The following is a 17,432-nucleotide window of genomic DNA, read 5'->3' as shown; positions in this document are numbered from 1 at the left end:
TTGGAAGGATGTTGCGAAACTTGAAAGAGTTCAGAAAAGATTTACAAGGATGTTGCCAGGGTTGCAGGATTTGAGCTGTAGGGAGATGCTGAATAAGTTGGGGCTGTTTTCCCTGGAGCATCGGAGGCTGCGGGGTGACTTTGTAGAGGTTTATAAAATCGTGAGGGGCATGGATAGGATAAATAGACAAAATGTTCTCCTTCGAGTGCGGGAGTCCAGAACTAGAGGGCATAGGTTTAGGGTGAGAGGAGAAAGATATAAAAGAGACCTAAAGGGCAACTTCATCACGCAGAGGGTTGTACATGTATGGAATGAGCTGCCAGAGGAAGTGGTGGAGGCTGGTACAATTGCAACATTTAAAAGGCATCTGGATGGGTGTATGAAAAGGAAGGATTTGGAGGGATATGGGCCAGATGCTGGCAAGTGGGACTAGATTGGGTTGGGATATCTGGTTGGCATGGACAAGTTGGACCGAAGGGTCTGTTTCTGTGCTGTACATCTCTATGACTCTATGAAAGATATACTGACCTTGGACGCAGTCCAGAGAAGGTTCACTCAACTGACACCAGATGGGAGGAATTTTCTTATGAGAAGATCCTCAGTAGATTGGGCCTGTACTTTTTGGACTTTAGAAAAATGAGACACGACCTTATTGAAACGTTCTCAGAGGACTTTACAGGATAAATATAGAAAGGTTAATATCCCCTAATGGGAGAGTCTAGGACCTGACAGCATAATCTCAGAATAAGGGGTTGCACATTTAAAATGGAGATGAGGAGGAATATCTTCTGTCACAGCATAGTGAATCTGTAGAATTCTTTATTGCAAGGGTTGTCGAGGCTGATCATTAAGTATATTCAAGGATGGTATGGATGAATTTTTAAACAGAAAGGGAATCAAGGGTCATAAGAAATTGGCAGGAAAATGGAGTTGAAGATGATCAGATCTGATTGAATGGCAAAGCCAACTTGATGGGCAGAATGGCCTACTTCTGCTCATTGTCTCATGATCTTCAGTCAGGAGTGATAAGACGGCTAACCTTCATCCTACATCCAGCTAGCAATTTTTAGACAATAACTGGGTTGACAAATTCCATTTTTTGATCATTGTGTCAGCATCGCTTCACTCTCTTCAATTCGATTACAGAGAAATTAGCTCCGGTTTTAACCCTGGGTGTTCATGGGACTGTAAAGAGCAATCTTCAGGTTCCTTGTTTAAGTATACTGGGCAAGGCTTCCTGCCCAAACCTGTAACTAAAGCTGTGAGGCGAGCAGGCAGGTGTCAGCTGAGCGTGGCATTGAGAAGTCTGCTGAATTGATTTTAGGAAGTCTACCAAGTCGATTGTGTTAAGGCCAATATGGACCTTTGAGGAAGTGTAAGGGATGCCCATGAATGATGAGGATGAAGGTTTCTTTGTACAGTCCACAGGAACACTCCTGCTCGTCCTGGACTTGCAGCAAGTAACTCACCTTCTGTCTCCCTAATGTCTACCACCATTTACAAGGTAAAAAATGAGGAGTTCAAAAGTGAGAGAGCTTCAGAATTCACTGCCTTGACCAATGACACACTGACAATAGTCTGTACCATTTACAAGATGCACTGCAATAACTCACCCAGGCTCCTTATCATCTTTCAATTTTGTGACCACTGCCAACCAGAAGGACAGAGGAGCAGATGCATGGGAACACCACCATGTGCAAGTTCCCCTCTAAACCACACACCATCCTGACTTGGAAATAAATCACCATTCCTTCAGTGTCGTTGAGTCAAAATCCTGGAACTCTATCCTAATAGCACTATATGTATACCTACACCTTGTGACTACAATAGTTCAAAAAAGCAATTATTAATGTACAATCAATATTGGCTCAGCCAGTGATGACCACATCCTATAAACAAACAGTAAAAGTAAAGTTGTTGCCTTCAGTTCTATCTTGTGCTATCAGTTGACACCTGAAGAGGCCAGACAGAATTTACTGTGGCTTCACGTCTATTTTCTCTATTTATCACACAGTCCATATTTAACCATTAAGCTGTTTATTAAGAACATACGTTTCTAACAAGTGGCATGATCCTTCTCGTGGATATGTTTACGTCAAAAATGAAGTAAGATATGGGCTGGTTTTAACCATGCCCCCCCCTCTTCCTTTGCTACCCAAATAGCATGGCCCAAATTTGTATTGTAGATATAATGTTTCTGTAGCCTTTGCCCTCCAGCTTCCAATACCTAGCAAGCCGTGGAGTATTAGGCTGGCATGGTATGATGTTTTTTCAACCCCTCAGCCCGTACAAAACAAATTATGTGATAATATCCATCCTCACTTAGAGTCATATTTGGAAACTGAAATGTTTCATGTTTGGCTTTCTTTCTTTCTCCATAGCTATCTCGAATAGAATTATTGAAAGGATATTCTCTGGAGCAGTCACAAGGTACGTAAACATAAAACTGAAAAATGTGTTCCGTAAAACAGATTACAAGTAGAAAGATTTCTGTGCAGCACTTTATTTCATTCACATGGAGATGTGCTTCATACTTTTGCAGGGAACTCCTCTGAGTCCCTTTGAAGGGAGTTATTAAACCTTTTGTTTACCACTGCTGGAGGAGTTGAAAAAAGGCTCATTTGACTGATTCCTGGGATAAGGGGATCGTCTTATCAGGAGACATTGAGTAGACTGGTATTTCATTCCCTGAGAAAAGCAAAAACTAAGCTCATTGAAAGTGTATAATCTGTGTAAAGGGCTTCAGTGGATGCTGGAAGGAGGTTTCCCCTGACTAGGGAGTTCAGAACCAAGGGTTATAATCTCAGAATAATAGTGGTCATTTAGGACTGAGTTGAGGTAAACTTTCTCCACTCAAAGGGTTGTGAATTTTTGGAATCCTCTATCCCACAGAGCTGTAGACATTCAGCCATTTAACATATTCAAGACAGAGCTTGATAAATCTTTGAATACTAAGGGAATTAAGGGACAATACTATAGTCAGGGGTGGGAAGTGAGGTTGAAGGTCAGCCCTGATTCTGCTATTTGGCTGAATGATCTACTCATGCTGCTATTTGTTGTGTGGTCATTTTAACAGAGGCATTGATTAAACTAATAGACAAAGATATTTTACATAAATAAGCTCATATTATATCCACTAATTTTATACATTACAGTTTCACCAATTTATACGAGGACTTCATATCAGGATGTACATCCTGATGTACTGTGCAGGGGCTATGCCTGCTTTACATTTTTGTGCTACCTGCCACCTCAACATCAGTTATATTCCTGAAGAAAGAAATCAAATCATACTTCTGCTCCTCACTTAAAGTGATGACCGTCATTTATGCTCCAATTATAAATCGAAATAAGAAACATTGGTTATGTAGAAAAGGTGTCAATTTGTCTGTCAATCAGTCTGTCCTGCCTCAACCTCTTATGGAGGCAGAGTTTATGGGTGTGCTGACTAGTTGCAAGCCATGACTTTCAAAAACGTTTGCATGCATTGAAGAACTTAGTGTTTTTATAAAGCCCATTTTCAATGTGTCATTTTGAAAAAGAATTTGGCAAGTACTTTCTGCTCTGGCCTAGTAAATACAACACCTCCAATTTCAGGGGTAACTGTGTGCAGAAGGAAGGTCGGATGAGCTATGCTGACTTTGTCTGGTTTCTGCTTTCTGAAGAAGATAAGAAGAATCCCACCAGGTAATAACACTAATGAAATTGTGAATGGAGGTTCAACTCCCTTAGTTACTTTATACATGCAGTCAGAGAACTTTACCCCTGCTCTGCTACAACACCTGAGAGGCACTTTCTCAGGTCTGGACAGCTGCATTTCTGTAGAAACCACCTTCCTTCTCCTGGATTTACATGTCTATACATCACATATAGGGGTAAGTGAGTTCTTTGTACTTGGATACTGTTATAACGCCACACAGGTTTGGGCACCCACCACGAGTGAAGGTGCTAGTAGTTCCTCATTGACTACCAGAACCTGTTCCGAGTGAGGGAAAGAGGTGATTCAGAGAGAAAGAAGAGTAGATTTGTTTGGCTCAAAAATATGAAATTAAACATTTTCACTAAGGTGCTTCTCTTCACTGCCTGATTAAAGGCCCATGTGGAAGCAGATTTCAACTGTGTGGCATATATAGCCTGATCATCTTTAATCAAGTAAAGATTTCATTATAACTACATGTTATAAAAGTCAGTGACTGCAACAGGGAGCATTTTGAAGGCAAACAGTGTTCTTGTTCTGCAATGACAAATCATTTATGTTTATGATTCTCATTTTGAGAGTTTATGTACAGGATTATGTCAGGTAAAGTGCAATATCTTTTCCTAATATCTGATTACCTTAACATAAGTGATCTCTATGTGCTTTACAAGATTCTTTCAAGCAGTAAATGAAGGGTGCATTAAAAGTGCCCTTAGTTCACGAGGAAATGACATGGGGTGAATTATAACAGTGCATTCTCTTAGGTCATCAAGAGGTCATGGACATCGTAGCCTTACATCTAGTCATTTATTTTGTAAAAGCTAACTGGTGTACAATGCACAAAGAACTCTATTTGGAGGTGGTGGGGTGATGAAGAAAATAAGATGCACTAAAGATTAAAGAACACTAAATTGCAACCTGATTCCCTTGTTTAAGGTTTAATGTCCAGGATGAATGTATGATTGTGATTCACATAAGATGAAAGTGCCTTTTTGTTAATTGTTGGTAATGTATCCTTTAACCATATTTCATGGACAACAATTTTGTGAAGTAATAAGCATTTGATTTCTTTCTTTAGCATGGAATACTGGTTTCGAGCCATGGACATCGATGGGGATGGCATAGTTTCAATGTATGAGCTTGAGTACTTCTATGAAGAGCAATGTGAACGCATGGAGGGAATGGGCATTGAACCATTGCCATTCCATGACCTCCTCTGTCAACTGCTGGATTTAGTGAAACCCGAATGTGAAGGTAAATAAATGGAGTAGAATTCAACTGAAGTGATTCACAAATTCAATTCCTCTACAGGAAGCAACACAACAATGAGGTGATCTCTGAAAATTAATGGTCAAAATTCATGGATTGTAGGTACACAGTTTTCAAGATGTGCTCCTCATTGATGTCCCATCTCCATTATGGAATGATGTAAATCAAAAGAATCTCTTGTGAGACCACATTATACCTAAACTGGAAATGACTGTGAACAATTAGCACCCAGTATCATACACACTTTGCTCTCTGTTATTTTAAGAAGTAGAACCTGCACATCTCACTCCTCTCTGCAACTGTAAAATATAACACCCAATTATCACTTCCCTCTCTTTCTCTGTCTCTTCTATTTTAAAGCAAACAGGTTACTGCCCTATCCTAAAATAGCAGATATGCGAATATGTTGAAAGCACATCAGCATTTGAAAATACCATCTCTCACCTTGATGTTTGAGTTAAATGCCTTATAAGTGATCCAGTTTTAACTTTTTTACTTCATATTGTTAAAATGACTATGTTGCCTTTTCATAGAGTTGTCAAGAGCACTCAACTTCTGGATTAGTGTTTTAACCATATGTTAATGATTGCCAGAAAGGTCACACTCTGAAGCTATGAAATCACATACAGGTGCAACCATTTGTCTTAGATTCTCCCACTTCTCCCCTGCCTTCTTGCTGTGGTTCATGTTAATTGCGTAGACACATATCTGAAGAATGGCTGCTTTGATGAGGTAAATGAGGATGTGAGACCAAATGTCAGTGCTTTTGAGTGATAGAGGGGAAGCAAACAAACTTTTTTTTCTCTCTCCCAGGCAAGACTAGCAAGGGCATCATCCATGTGGTATGTACTTGTGCCTCATGTCTTCTATTAACACGTTCATAGTGAAAGGGTAATCAAAGAAGAAATAGGGCCCGATAGGTGTCAAAATGGGGATTTACATTTAGGGACAAAAAGACATGGTTGAGTTCTTTGTGCTGAAGTATTACAAGGGTATGATCTGGTATCACACCCTCTTGTTGCCTCGACATGCGTAAATAGTCTCCTGCGTGAGTAAGAAATGCCATTTTATTTGCAACTGTAGAGAATGTCAAACTCCAATGTTTGCTTTTCTTGTTCTGCAAAGATTGTACAGAACTACTTTCGTACATGTAAATGAAGATAAAGTTTTTTTTATGAATAAAGTATATTTTTTGGAAAAAAAGTAAATATTTTGCATCTGCCTTTACCTGTGAGGCAGAAGCTCACTGATTTAAGAGTTCAAAATTGACGAAGTGGAAATATTTTAAAGATTAGATTAGATTACTTACAGTGTGGAAACAGGCCCTTCGGCCCAACAAGTCCATACCGACCCGCCGAAGTGCAACCCACCCATACCCCTACATTTACCCCTTACCTAACACTACGGGCAATTTAGCATGGCCAATTCACCTGAGCTATTGGTGCTTAAAGTTGACAAAGCAGAGGAGCCAGGTGAGATGCATGTAAGATAAATTAAAGGAGGTCCACGTGGAAATTGCAGAAGCATAGGGTATAATATTTCAGCCTTCTCTGGATTTTGAAGTAGTGCTGGAGAATTGCAAACGTAATGCCCTTGTTTAAAAAAGATTGTAAAGATAGGTCCAAGAATTATAGACCAATCCCTTTCACTTTGGTGGGAAGTTCTAAAAATAATTATTTGAAATAGAATTAATAATCACTTGGAGAAATATTCAGAAGAGTCTGTATGGCTTTGTTAAGGGAAAATAAAGTCTAACTAACTTGCTGGAGTTGCTTGAAGAGGTAACTGAGAGGGTTAATGAGAATAAGGCTGTTGACATAGTGCATGTGGGCTACCAGAAGGTATTTGATACAATGCCACACAACAGACCTATGAGAAAGTTATAGCTCATTGAATAAAATGGACAGTAGCAATGTAGATACAAATTGCCTGAGGGCTAAGAAACAGAGTAATGGTTAATGGGTATTTTTTAGACCGAAGATGGTTTATAGTCGTGTTCCCAGGGATTAGTATGGGACTCTTGCTTTTCCTGGTTTGTAAGTAATCTGGATCTAAGCTGCAAACAGCACAAAGCTTAAGAGAATGGTAAATTTTGAGGAAGATGGTGTAAAACATAAAAAAAGACAATGACATATTGTGGAGAGGGTGGACAAGAAGCAGACAACGTGTGGAGAAGTTTGAAATGATACACTTTGGTACAAAGAACATGGAGAAAGATTAAAGAATTCTATTCTAAAGGTATGCAGGAGTAGGGAACCCTGTATGTATTTGTGTTTAAGTCAATAAAATTGGCAGGATAAGTTGAGAGATGTCTTAACAAAATGTACAGTATTCTAGGCTTTATTAATAGGGACATAGGATACAAGAGCAGGGAAGTTATGATAAATTTAAGCAAGACGCTGATTAGATCTCAGCTGATGTATTGTGTACAGTCTGGGCAACTCTACAGGAAGGATGTAATTGACAGGGAAAAAGTGAGGACTACAGATACTGGAAATCAGAGTTGAATAGTGTGATGCTGGAAAAGCACAGCTGATCATGCAGCATCCAAGGAGGAGGAGAGTCAATATTTCGGGCATAAGCCTGTTGAAGGGCTTTCCTGCTCCTTAAATGCTGCCTGACAGGCTGTGCTTTTCTTTGATACAGGAAGGATATGAATGTATTGAAGAGAGTGCAGAAAAGGTTTGTAAGAGTGGTGCCTGGCATGTGGCACTTTAGCTATGATGAAGGATTGGTGAAGTTGCGATGAATTTTTTTAGAGAGGGGAAGGCTAACAGGAGATTTGATAAATGTTTTCAAAACAATGAGGGAGACTGCTTGATGGAAGCTTCCTGCTCTTAAAGGGATTAAAAACCATGGGACACAACTTCACAGTGTTTTGCAAAAGATGCAAGAGAAAATTGAGAAAAAAACACATGCATATAGCCAGTAGTTATAGTAGGAATGCACTTCTGGAAATGTGTTGAAGGAAGTTCAGTTGAGGTATTCTAGAGGGTATTTGATGATTATTTAAATAGACACAACGTGTTGGGTTATGTGGAAAGGCAGGAGATTGGCACTAAGTTAAAATGTTCAGACAGCCAATACATACATAATGGGCCAAATGGACTCTGTGTGCACCATAACAATTCTGTAATCTGGTTGTGTAGTACACGAGATCAGATCATGATTCCCTTTCCCTCAAAAGATATTTGTTAACCAGTTGAATTCCAACAATAATCCAACAGCTTTGTAGTCAATTCTTTGAAAAAAAATAGATTTATTCAATAAAAGTTTGCTAATTAATTTCGTATTTAAACTTACTATCAATGGGATTACTGTTCCATATTTTTATTCATTCACGAGAAATGGGAATCGCTGGCTGACCAGCATTTATTCCCATCTCCATTTACCATTAGGAAGGTTATGGTGAGCTGTCTTCTTGAATCGCTGATGTTTGGTGCAGGTCGATTTTGAACAAGCAACAATGAAAGGACAGTGATATATTTCCAAGTCTGGGTGGCTTGGAGGGGAACTTGCGCATGGTGGTGTTTCCATTAACATAACCTTACACCATGGTACCAACAGATATTATGAAAATAAGGAGGAGTTTGTCTTTAGCACAGACAGCAAAATATTCTTGTTACCAATTATCAGAGTTCCAATCAGAACAAAATTATTAACAAAGCACTGGCCAAAAAAATGGAGTTATGGTTGTGACCTGAAATTGTTGAATTGAATATTGAGCCCAGAGGCTGTGAAGTGCCTATTTGAAAGGCGAGGTGAGGTTCTACTCTTTTAAGTTTATGTTAAGCATTTTTTTTGAAACAGTGGAAAGTGCAGAAGAAAGAAAGATCATTACAGGACTGGTGCAGAGACTAAATATGACAGATAGATAGAAGTTTGGGGTCAGACGTAGCCACCCAATCTTAATTCGTGAGCAACTAGTACATTATTAGAAAAGTGCAAACATATTGTGGTTCAACCTGGAAGGAATGTTTGGGACCCTGGATGGTGAGAAGGGAATGAGGTGAGAGTGCATCTCTTGTGTTTGCATGGAGAAATACAGTTGGGATGGGCAGGGATTCAGGAGTAGTTTAGGGTTTCATGGGGAAATAGTCCATTTTTTAGAATGCTTAAAGAAGAGGAAAGGGGACATTGTGTTCAGTTGAACAAAGCAATGATGGCCTATTGAATATGTAGGCTGCTGGCATGGAACGTCAGGAAAGAGGAAACCTTATTCTGGCTTTGGGAGGGAGAACATTGGATAATCTGTATATAATCGCGATGTTAAGAGACCTGTCAACTTACTGTGGTAAGACAGCAATGGAGGAATCCCCAATAAGGCATACAAAGACATATCAGAAATGCCTGTCTTGGATGGAGTTGTACATATAGTTGCAACAGAATGGGCGAAACTGGCTAAATGGAACAGAAGTGAAATATGAGAAAATATAGTTAAGGTAGCTGTGGGAGTATTTGGGTTTGCTTACTGAGGATGTTGTTCCATTGATTAAAGTAGAGAGGTTGAGGAAGAGAAGACAACTGTGTGAAGGTGAGGCAAGGTGGAAAATGGAAGGAATGTTAATGAAGTTTTCAGAGAGCAGAAAACTGCTAAAACAATAGATTTGCTAGACAAGTCTTATTTTTGATTCTTGTGAAGGCAATAACAGTATGTTGTATGGATCTGGTTTAGTAGGTTGTGGAGGGAAAACCTCTAGAATAGGTCAGGTCAGTGGCAGTCTTAGAAACATTCACATTGCCTGGAGCAGGAGGAAGTGCCAGAGAGTAGCATTCACCTTCCATTTTGTTGAAATTGGTCACCAAATAAAAGCAAGACGCCCTTCACAACAAGTTTAATGTTGACGTTCAACCTTTTAAGATGTGGAATGCCACAAGAGGGAGCTTAAAACTGGGGGAAGCAGAAAAACTGAAGTGATTGATGCAATGTTCCTAATTTCCAAAGGCCAGCTACAGCAGAGGTGAGTCTGTGGATGAGGCCAAATCGGGTTTTGCTGAGGTAGATGTCTTAGTTCATTAGTCTATAGACATTTTCTGTTGGGTTCATACAAGGAAAAGGACATTCTCCTGCTCATTTCTCTCACTGTCTCACCTGAATACAGACACATGAAATTCATATGTTCAGCCAACTCAGTTTGTTGGCAAATTTCCGAATAGCAAGTGCAAAAAGGCAGCACAAAGGCAGTGGCAGCGAATATGTTACCAATTATGTGATATTTGAGATTTTAGTTCTTGTCTTCATCACTTATTTTTATTGTTATTCTTCATTCCAGGTAAAATAACCATGCGGGATCTAAAGAGATGCAGAATGGCTCATATTTTTTATGACACTTGTTTCAACTTGGAGAAATACCTGGACCATGAGCAGAGGGATCCATTTGCTGTACAGAAGGTATTATAAATGGAGCAGATTAAAAGTGGATAGCAGATTAATAACACAGGATTAGAGGCACATACTTTAGGTTTAAGGCAGAGTTAATCAATCTAAGTTCCAAAGCTTCATTTGATCTGAATTTACTATCTGATGTGTTGAAATGTGCGAGTTTTATTTTACAAAGTAATTGCAAAGTCAAATATCTTATAATAGAATATTATAAGGAATGCATCTAGAGAGATGTTTCAACTCTTAGAGCTATACTCTGCCACAAGGGTAGAAATAGAGAATGTAAATGGAACATGTTTTGCTTTGTTAAACTTGTTTAGCAATTTGGTTAATTATTTTATGCAACTAAATCAGATTCCTTTCTGTTGAGGCAAGTTTTTATAAAAGAGCCAATCAATACTTTTGTTGACCACAAAGAAAGGATAAATAAGGACATGAATATTACACATTCAGAACTCCCTTTCATTCACATAGTTTTATATTTGTTCTGCATGATAAGAAAAGTGGACATTACTGCAGTGGGTCACCAGAACAACCATGTCCAATATTGAACCCACTGACATTAGGGCAAGGTGTATCACAGGTGACCTATGCAATAATGCCCAACTTCTGCTACGCATTATACTGCTACATTGATGAAAGTGTGCATGATTCTTTTCCATGACTGGATGTTTTCAAGTAAAAGTTAGTTGAAATTTTTGCAGAACCAACACTTCAGTAATTTGAGGTCTACTTGAATTGTGAAAATTTTGAGCTTTGTGTGTTTTGATATGGAATCCGTTTTGAAGTATAACTTTTTAAAAAAATTAATGAGTGAAGTCAGTACATTTTTACTGAAGGTTGCCTTTTCTGTCTTGGAGGATATTGAGAGTGATGGCCCGGAACCTTCCGACTGGGACAAGTATGCAGCCGAAGAATATGAGATTTTGGTTGCTGAGGAATCAGCCAATGAACAGTTACAGGAAGGGTAAGTGGCTTCAAAGTGGAATTAATCATTCTATTTTCCACATGATGAAGGTAGTTGATAACAATTCAACAATAAGCACAGTGCACTAGTCTTCAGGTCTTAGACTGGTTACATTTCCTGACTACAACGACTGAATCACAGAACCTTGGTGGCATCAAATACCAAGGACATTGGTCTCTCGCAAGGAAGCTCATTGAAAGGAAATCTGATAAGGCACTAGGTATTGTGTATGAATTTTACATGTCTCTTCCCATAACTCTGGTGGAAGAACAATGGAACTCCCTTGGAAATGGTGCAGACCCATTCACATTGCTTCTACAGGTACATTCCAATGCAAGGGAGATTTAGAACCTCTGACAACCATCAAAGCCTTTGTTTATGTCAATTAAGCCAAAAGTGATGTCATATCATTTTAATTTTGTTTAAGTGAATTCTCCCCTCTAATTTGGTATGGCCATCAGTAAGAATTCATACAATATCTGTTTTTGTGGAGAATTCATCATCTTTGAGATAAAGTGTATTACCTAAAGAATTGAGAAAAGAATTTCTCCGCTTCAGTGCTCTGTAAGTGATTTTTTAAAAAATTGGCCAGGGAATTAATTCAAACACAATTATTCAAGGTGGAATAGATAATGTGATCTATGTGTTACTGGCTGCAAAATCTACAGCAGCCCTAACACTAATCTGTTAAAAAGCTGCCTCATGTATAACTGAGATTGATAGGTCAAGAAGGTCTCAGGGTTACTCTTCCTTTGGGCATTAATGTCACTAATGTTGGCTTCAGTACCATTATTTGGGGAAGAACAGCAAGTATTAGCATTTAGTGAGTTGTGGAAAGACTGTTGCTTGCATAGAACTCAAGTGAAAAGAGGATTAGTCATAGTCACATACTCTGCTGACACTTCCTCTGAGGGATTAAACACAGAATGCACAGCTCAGATGAGGAGAAAATTAGATAGAAATTAGCTCAACTGGAAAGAATTGTAAGAGCAAAGTAGAAGTTAATGTCACCAGTGGTTGTTGAGCTCCTTGACAAATAGTCCAACTGACCAGTGTTTCAGGTGGAAAGCTGGGGAGGAATGACCAGAAGTATCTCCACATGTTGCAGCAATGCTCTCCTGGATGAAAAATGCAGCCCTTGCTTAGAACAACTCAGACCTTGGGCTCAGGGGTTGTGAATTATTACATGTGCACGCAGACAGAAGAGGCTGATAGAGTGTCATGTTAAGCCTCTTCAAATGGTGCTATCAGAACCAATCTAATGGCTTATGTATGGACCATTTGTAAACATTGTGGTGCTTAAGGTAGCTCCTTTGTGGTGAATAACCTGTCCGTGCCCTTACCTATATCCCCACTCAGTAGTTTTATCAGAGATGATGTAGAATCAAACTACAAGGTTGTTTTACTCAAACTTAGCCCTGTGTGTATTAGTGTTTCAACCAAAAGTGGCACCACCTACTGTTAATTTAAACATTATAGCCACTTGCAGCGCTTATATTTGACAGCTCTAAGGAAGTCAATTTAAAGCATAAAAATTTGAGTCACGATTTTCAGAAGCTGATTATCAGTTTGCAGATAAGAATATCAGAAATGAGCACATTTCTGCGCTGCATATGCAATGCATTATATGTGTGAATAATCAGGATGTGATAAGGCGAGTGACTAGTGAATAGAATGTCACGGCGTACTGCCACCTGTTGATTAAACAGTGACATTGCTAAAGTTATATCTTACTCTATTTTACTCAGGAAAAAAATGCATTGAATTCTTCTCACTTGCAGCCATTATTTTTTGCCCAGACAGTATAACTCTTTCTGTGGGTCATAATTTCGCAGAGTCACAGAGATGTACAGCATGGCAACAGACCCTTCAGTCCAACTCGTCAATGCTGTCCAGACATCCTAACCTAATCATGTCCCATTTGCCAGCACTAGGCTCATATCTGGCAAAACCCTTCCTATTCATATACCCATCCAGATGCCTTTTCAATGTTGTAATTGTACCAGTGTCCACCACTTCCTCTGGCAGCTCATTCCATACATGTACCGCTCTCTACGTGAAAATGTCCCTTAGGTCCCTTTTATATTTTTCCCCTCTCACCCTTAACCTATGCCCTCTAGTTCTGGACACCCCACCCCAGGGAAAAGACCTTGTCTATTTACCCTACCCATGCCCATCATGATTTTATAAACTTCTATAAGGTCACCCCTCAGCCTCTGATGCTCCTGGGAAGACAGCCCTGGCTTATTCAGACTCTCCCTGTAGCTCAAATCCTCCAGCCCTGGCACCAGCCTTGTAAATTCTTTTATGGACCCTCTTTCAGTTAGTCCTCTAATGGGTCCAATCTTTAAACCTCAAATGAAATTTTGTAAATCTCACAAAAAGTGAAAAATTTGTGAAACTGCCAGTTTGGAAAGCATTAGTTTAATAGGAGAGGGGGTGAAACTATACAGTGGAGAGAAGCAATCTTGAAAAGGCACCTCCAACTGAAGTAAATGTGTCATTGAAATTTACAGCAAAGAGGAAGGCCATTCATCCCACCAATATAGCCTACCTTTGGAGGGTAAAATGATAAATATGCCCCGCTGCACAATTGAAGTTTATTTCTCAACAACTTAAAGGATATTAGGAACAGAATTTTCTTAGCTGAGAAGCAGGAAGGTGTTTTAATCAGGCGACTTGGTGGTGGACCAGAACCTTTTAACTTCCCACCTTTGCTCAAATTCAGTTCTGGCTCCCATCTTTCTGCCCTGGTGCCAATTGAGGTCCTTCGGTTATCAATTAATTTCCACTTAGGTCCTGCCTGAGTTGTAATTATTTCGGTTCTAGGCTGGTTGGGAAGAGATTGCCCTTGCTGACTAGTGAACCAGTGTGGGTAAGTTCTAAATTTGGGAGGGGAAATCAAAGGACTGGATCTAAGCAGAGAGACAGCTTAGAGAATCATCTCTTCTTCCAGTTCCACCCTGCCCACTCTCTGCCCCTCCAAGCCCAGAGTGTCCCCCTAAACCATACCCCCAACAGCATTTAGTGAACATTCTTCCATTATGGGAGGCCAAGGACTAAACACCAAAAAACACTATGGCCTGTGCTAAAAGCCCAATCACCATTGCTGGAAGATCTGGCAGTCTTCCCTAACTTCATAGGCCACAGGTATCTCTTCTTCAGAGCTCCTGCTTTTTGAAATTGTCTGAAGACAGCAAACTCCTAGCAGCGACTGGGAAATGCATGTTGGGATCTGAAAATCATCATCAAGAACTCCCTGCTCAGGAAATAGCTGGATACAGCCACCTATATTCAGCGCCAACTGTTTTTTGAAACTCAGCACACAGACAAAGCAACCAAGACCCTATGGTTCAGATTTCTTGCAGGCCTGTGTGGGGAGTTAGGAATACAAGTTTTCTGGATAAAGATGATCTAAATAAACATGAATAGGTTATAGGAATTCCTAGTGTCTGCCAAGGGCAAGAAATGCCTGAACATGTTGAATATACTTAGGTAATGTGTTAGGTAATGGTCAATGCCCATACGGAATAATTTACATCAAAAATTTGAAAGAAGGGAATTTTTCTTTTCCAAGACAATTCTACCTCTGATTTTAACTCCCGGGGGAGTTCTGCTGACATCATACCTTCTGCACACTTTGGAGATTTTACATCCTGAGCCTGACTTACACATGTGCGTATCAATCTCCCGTCTGATTCCCAGTGGGATCAGCTTGCAAACAGGAAAATGGGAGCAAGATCTTACACACTTAGATAACATTGCCAGCAGTCCAAAGGAACAGATCCTGGATTGGAGCCAGGGAAGCAATTAGAAGAGAAGTTGGGAGAATATAGTGGAATAGTCTCTAAGGCTGAGGAGGCCGAGGGCTTCCACATGGATCTCAGTGGAGTTATCACACTCCTCCTGGTCCAGAAGAGAATGCAAAAATTATGGTGCCTTGCCTGTCAGAGTGCCGAGCATCTCTGGATCTTCTTGTTTCATGGTGGCTTGGCAGCATAGCCATAGTGGCTTCCTGAAACAGACCTTGTGTTAAAAGTTAACAGTGATCAAGCTTGATGTTCATATTTGGAAGAGGACCCTACTACCTTACAGCATAAAACCCACTAATGAAGAACAAGAACAGGCTGTTTTCGGTCCTCTGAGAGTCTGCTTTGCTTTTCCATACTAGCATGGCTGATCATCTACCTCCACTCCACCTTCAGGCACTAATCCATATCCGCTAATTCCTCAGTCCCCAAAAATCCAATCTCTGTCTTTAATTTCCACAACAATTAAACATCCACGGCTCTTTTGGGTTGAAAGATTCACTAACAGTTAAGTAAAAGGAGCAAGGTAAACTTGCAACCTGAGCGAAAGCGTTGGTACTGGGGAGTTGAAGTTGCTGCATCGATTTTGATGCTCAGTTTCTGTCAGATGGGTAGGAGTAAAATTGACTGACTTATTCGGTGGTGACTGACAAAACAACTATAGCCCTTAAACAGCAGTTAGGATCTGGTTGGATTTAGGAACAATCTTTCTTTTGCTTTTTCTTTGCAGCTCATTTGAGGAAGACTACGAATCAGATGAACTATCTACCCCAGAGCTCAGCAACAAGATGGACAAACTTGTCATTTCTGACCTTCCGACATAAATTCAAAGCTAGCTCAGCTGCTGGACAGTCAGAGTGACCAGTAGACACCAACTTTAAGGACTGACCATTGCCTGGTCAGACATGTAGAGAAAATAAATTGTTTATATTGTTGTTTTTGTTGAAGAGATTATGCTAGATTTTATATCAGAACAAAAGAAGTACATGCTTACTGTGTGCAATGAAATTTATCCAAAATCAAAAAAATACTGTCTGTTTGTGCAATATGTCTTAAAATGCAGTGTTATGTAAATGGATTTCTACAAGATGTCCATTGCTACATTTGTCCAAATTTAGTTGTTGCTTATTTTTCTAATTCCTCCCATTTTATTTTCTTGTTCACATTTCAGAGTCATTATCTTTCCAGTATGAATCATCCATTTTTCAGTGCCTTATCAAGGCTTGGTAAAGTTCATTTCTTCGTATTTGAAATCTCACACTGTGATTTTTTTAAAATGGTTTCATTATCTGAACATAGTAAAACATCCAATCAGCACGTGCTGCATTGCCTGGAAAATATGTAATGAAATGCCCAGAATCAGACCAGCCAGTTGGCTGGCCCAAAGGAGGTAGCCAAATTTACATTTTCTTTACATGTTCTGTATTTCCACTTTTGTGGAAGTTTCTACAAATTGGAAAAGAGAAAGGTTTTTTTCCTTAGAAGAGCGACTCAGTACCTTGCGCTTGCTCAGTGAGTTCAATTCACAAACTTCCCAAGGAAACCTTTTTGAACTTGCACTTTGGGCTCTTGTAGGCACCTCTTCCTACTTCCATGTGCAGTCCCATTCAAGTACCTGTATTTGCCTGACTGCAGTCTGCACATCTGATGCACTCCAATCGCTGCTATTATGGGGATACCTTCTTTAGTTCAACAACACTGGCTTCACAGTTTAGATGCAGTTTAAATCATATTTACTGACTGAGGAATTTGTTTTTGCTAACTATAAATTCACAAATCAATGCTGGAGGTTCAAGAGAAGAAAAAGATATCATATTTTCATATTTTGTCACATTACTGGTCCACTTCAGTTTTTACTCAGTCTTAAAAACTTTTCAGAATCTGCTCTATATTCACTCAAGTGACAAACAGGTGTGATTATTGAACACGAATCTTACCCCTTCAGAGACCAAAGTCCTTAAAACTGTAAAGTCATAAAACTCCCTGTCACAAAACCAGACTGAATTCAGCATGAAAACATATCAAGGTGCCTTCTGTTTCTGAATGTTGAAGGAAATTTATAAATTTAGCAAATTCAATGTCACAAACATTAACTAGTTAATCATGAAGAGAGTGTAAGTACTCATATTAAAAGGTCAATATGAGTTTATAGGAAAGGCATAGTAATCGTTTAGCCAATTCAATTCATTTTTATTCTAATATCTGCAAATGGCAGGTTTATTTAGAAATGTTGTACAATATATAGCGATTCTTGGTTTAATGCATGAGGTCATTATTTCTGACCTTTGGCACTTTCCCGTGCTGTTG

At 39.5% G+C, this 17,432-nt stretch overlaps 1 protein-coding gene across 3 annotated transcripts in view; it reads left to right on the top strand.

Annotated features, from left to right (window-relative positions):
* ppp2r3a (protein phosphatase 2, regulatory subunit B'', alpha) overlaps positions 1 to 16,094 on the top strand; it is a 160,985-nt gene extending 144,891 nt beyond the window's left edge. For all 3 annotated transcript variants that reach the window (XM_060834272.1, XM_060834274.1, XM_060834275.1), the window contains exons 8-13: positions 2,382 to 2,430; positions 3,598 to 3,687; positions 4,776 to 4,951; positions 10,240 to 10,358; positions 11,210 to 11,316; positions 15,856 to 16,094. In XM_060834272.1, coding sequence (XP_060690255.1) covers positions 2,382 to 2,430; positions 3,598 to 3,687; positions 4,776 to 4,951; positions 10,240 to 10,358; positions 11,210 to 11,316; positions 15,856 to 15,949 — 635 coding nt within the window. In that variant the 3' untranslated portion in view covers positions 15,950 to 16,094. The remainder of the gene's footprint in view (positions 1 to 2,381; positions 2,431 to 3,597; positions 3,688 to 4,775; positions 4,952 to 10,239; positions 10,359 to 11,209; positions 11,317 to 15,855) is intronic.
* Positions 16,095 to 17,432: the final 1,338 nt, after the last annotated feature.

The sequence above is a fragment of the Hemiscyllium ocellatum genome, chromosome 13, assembly GCF_020745735.1.
Source record: "Hemiscyllium ocellatum isolate sHemOce1 chromosome 13, sHemOce1.pat.X.cur, whole genome shotgun sequence".
Classification (NCBI taxonomy): domain Eukaryota; kingdom Metazoa; phylum Chordata; class Chondrichthyes; order Orectolobiformes; family Hemiscylliidae; genus Hemiscyllium; species Hemiscyllium ocellatum.
This window is presented reverse-complemented; position numbering and strand designations above follow the sequence as displayed.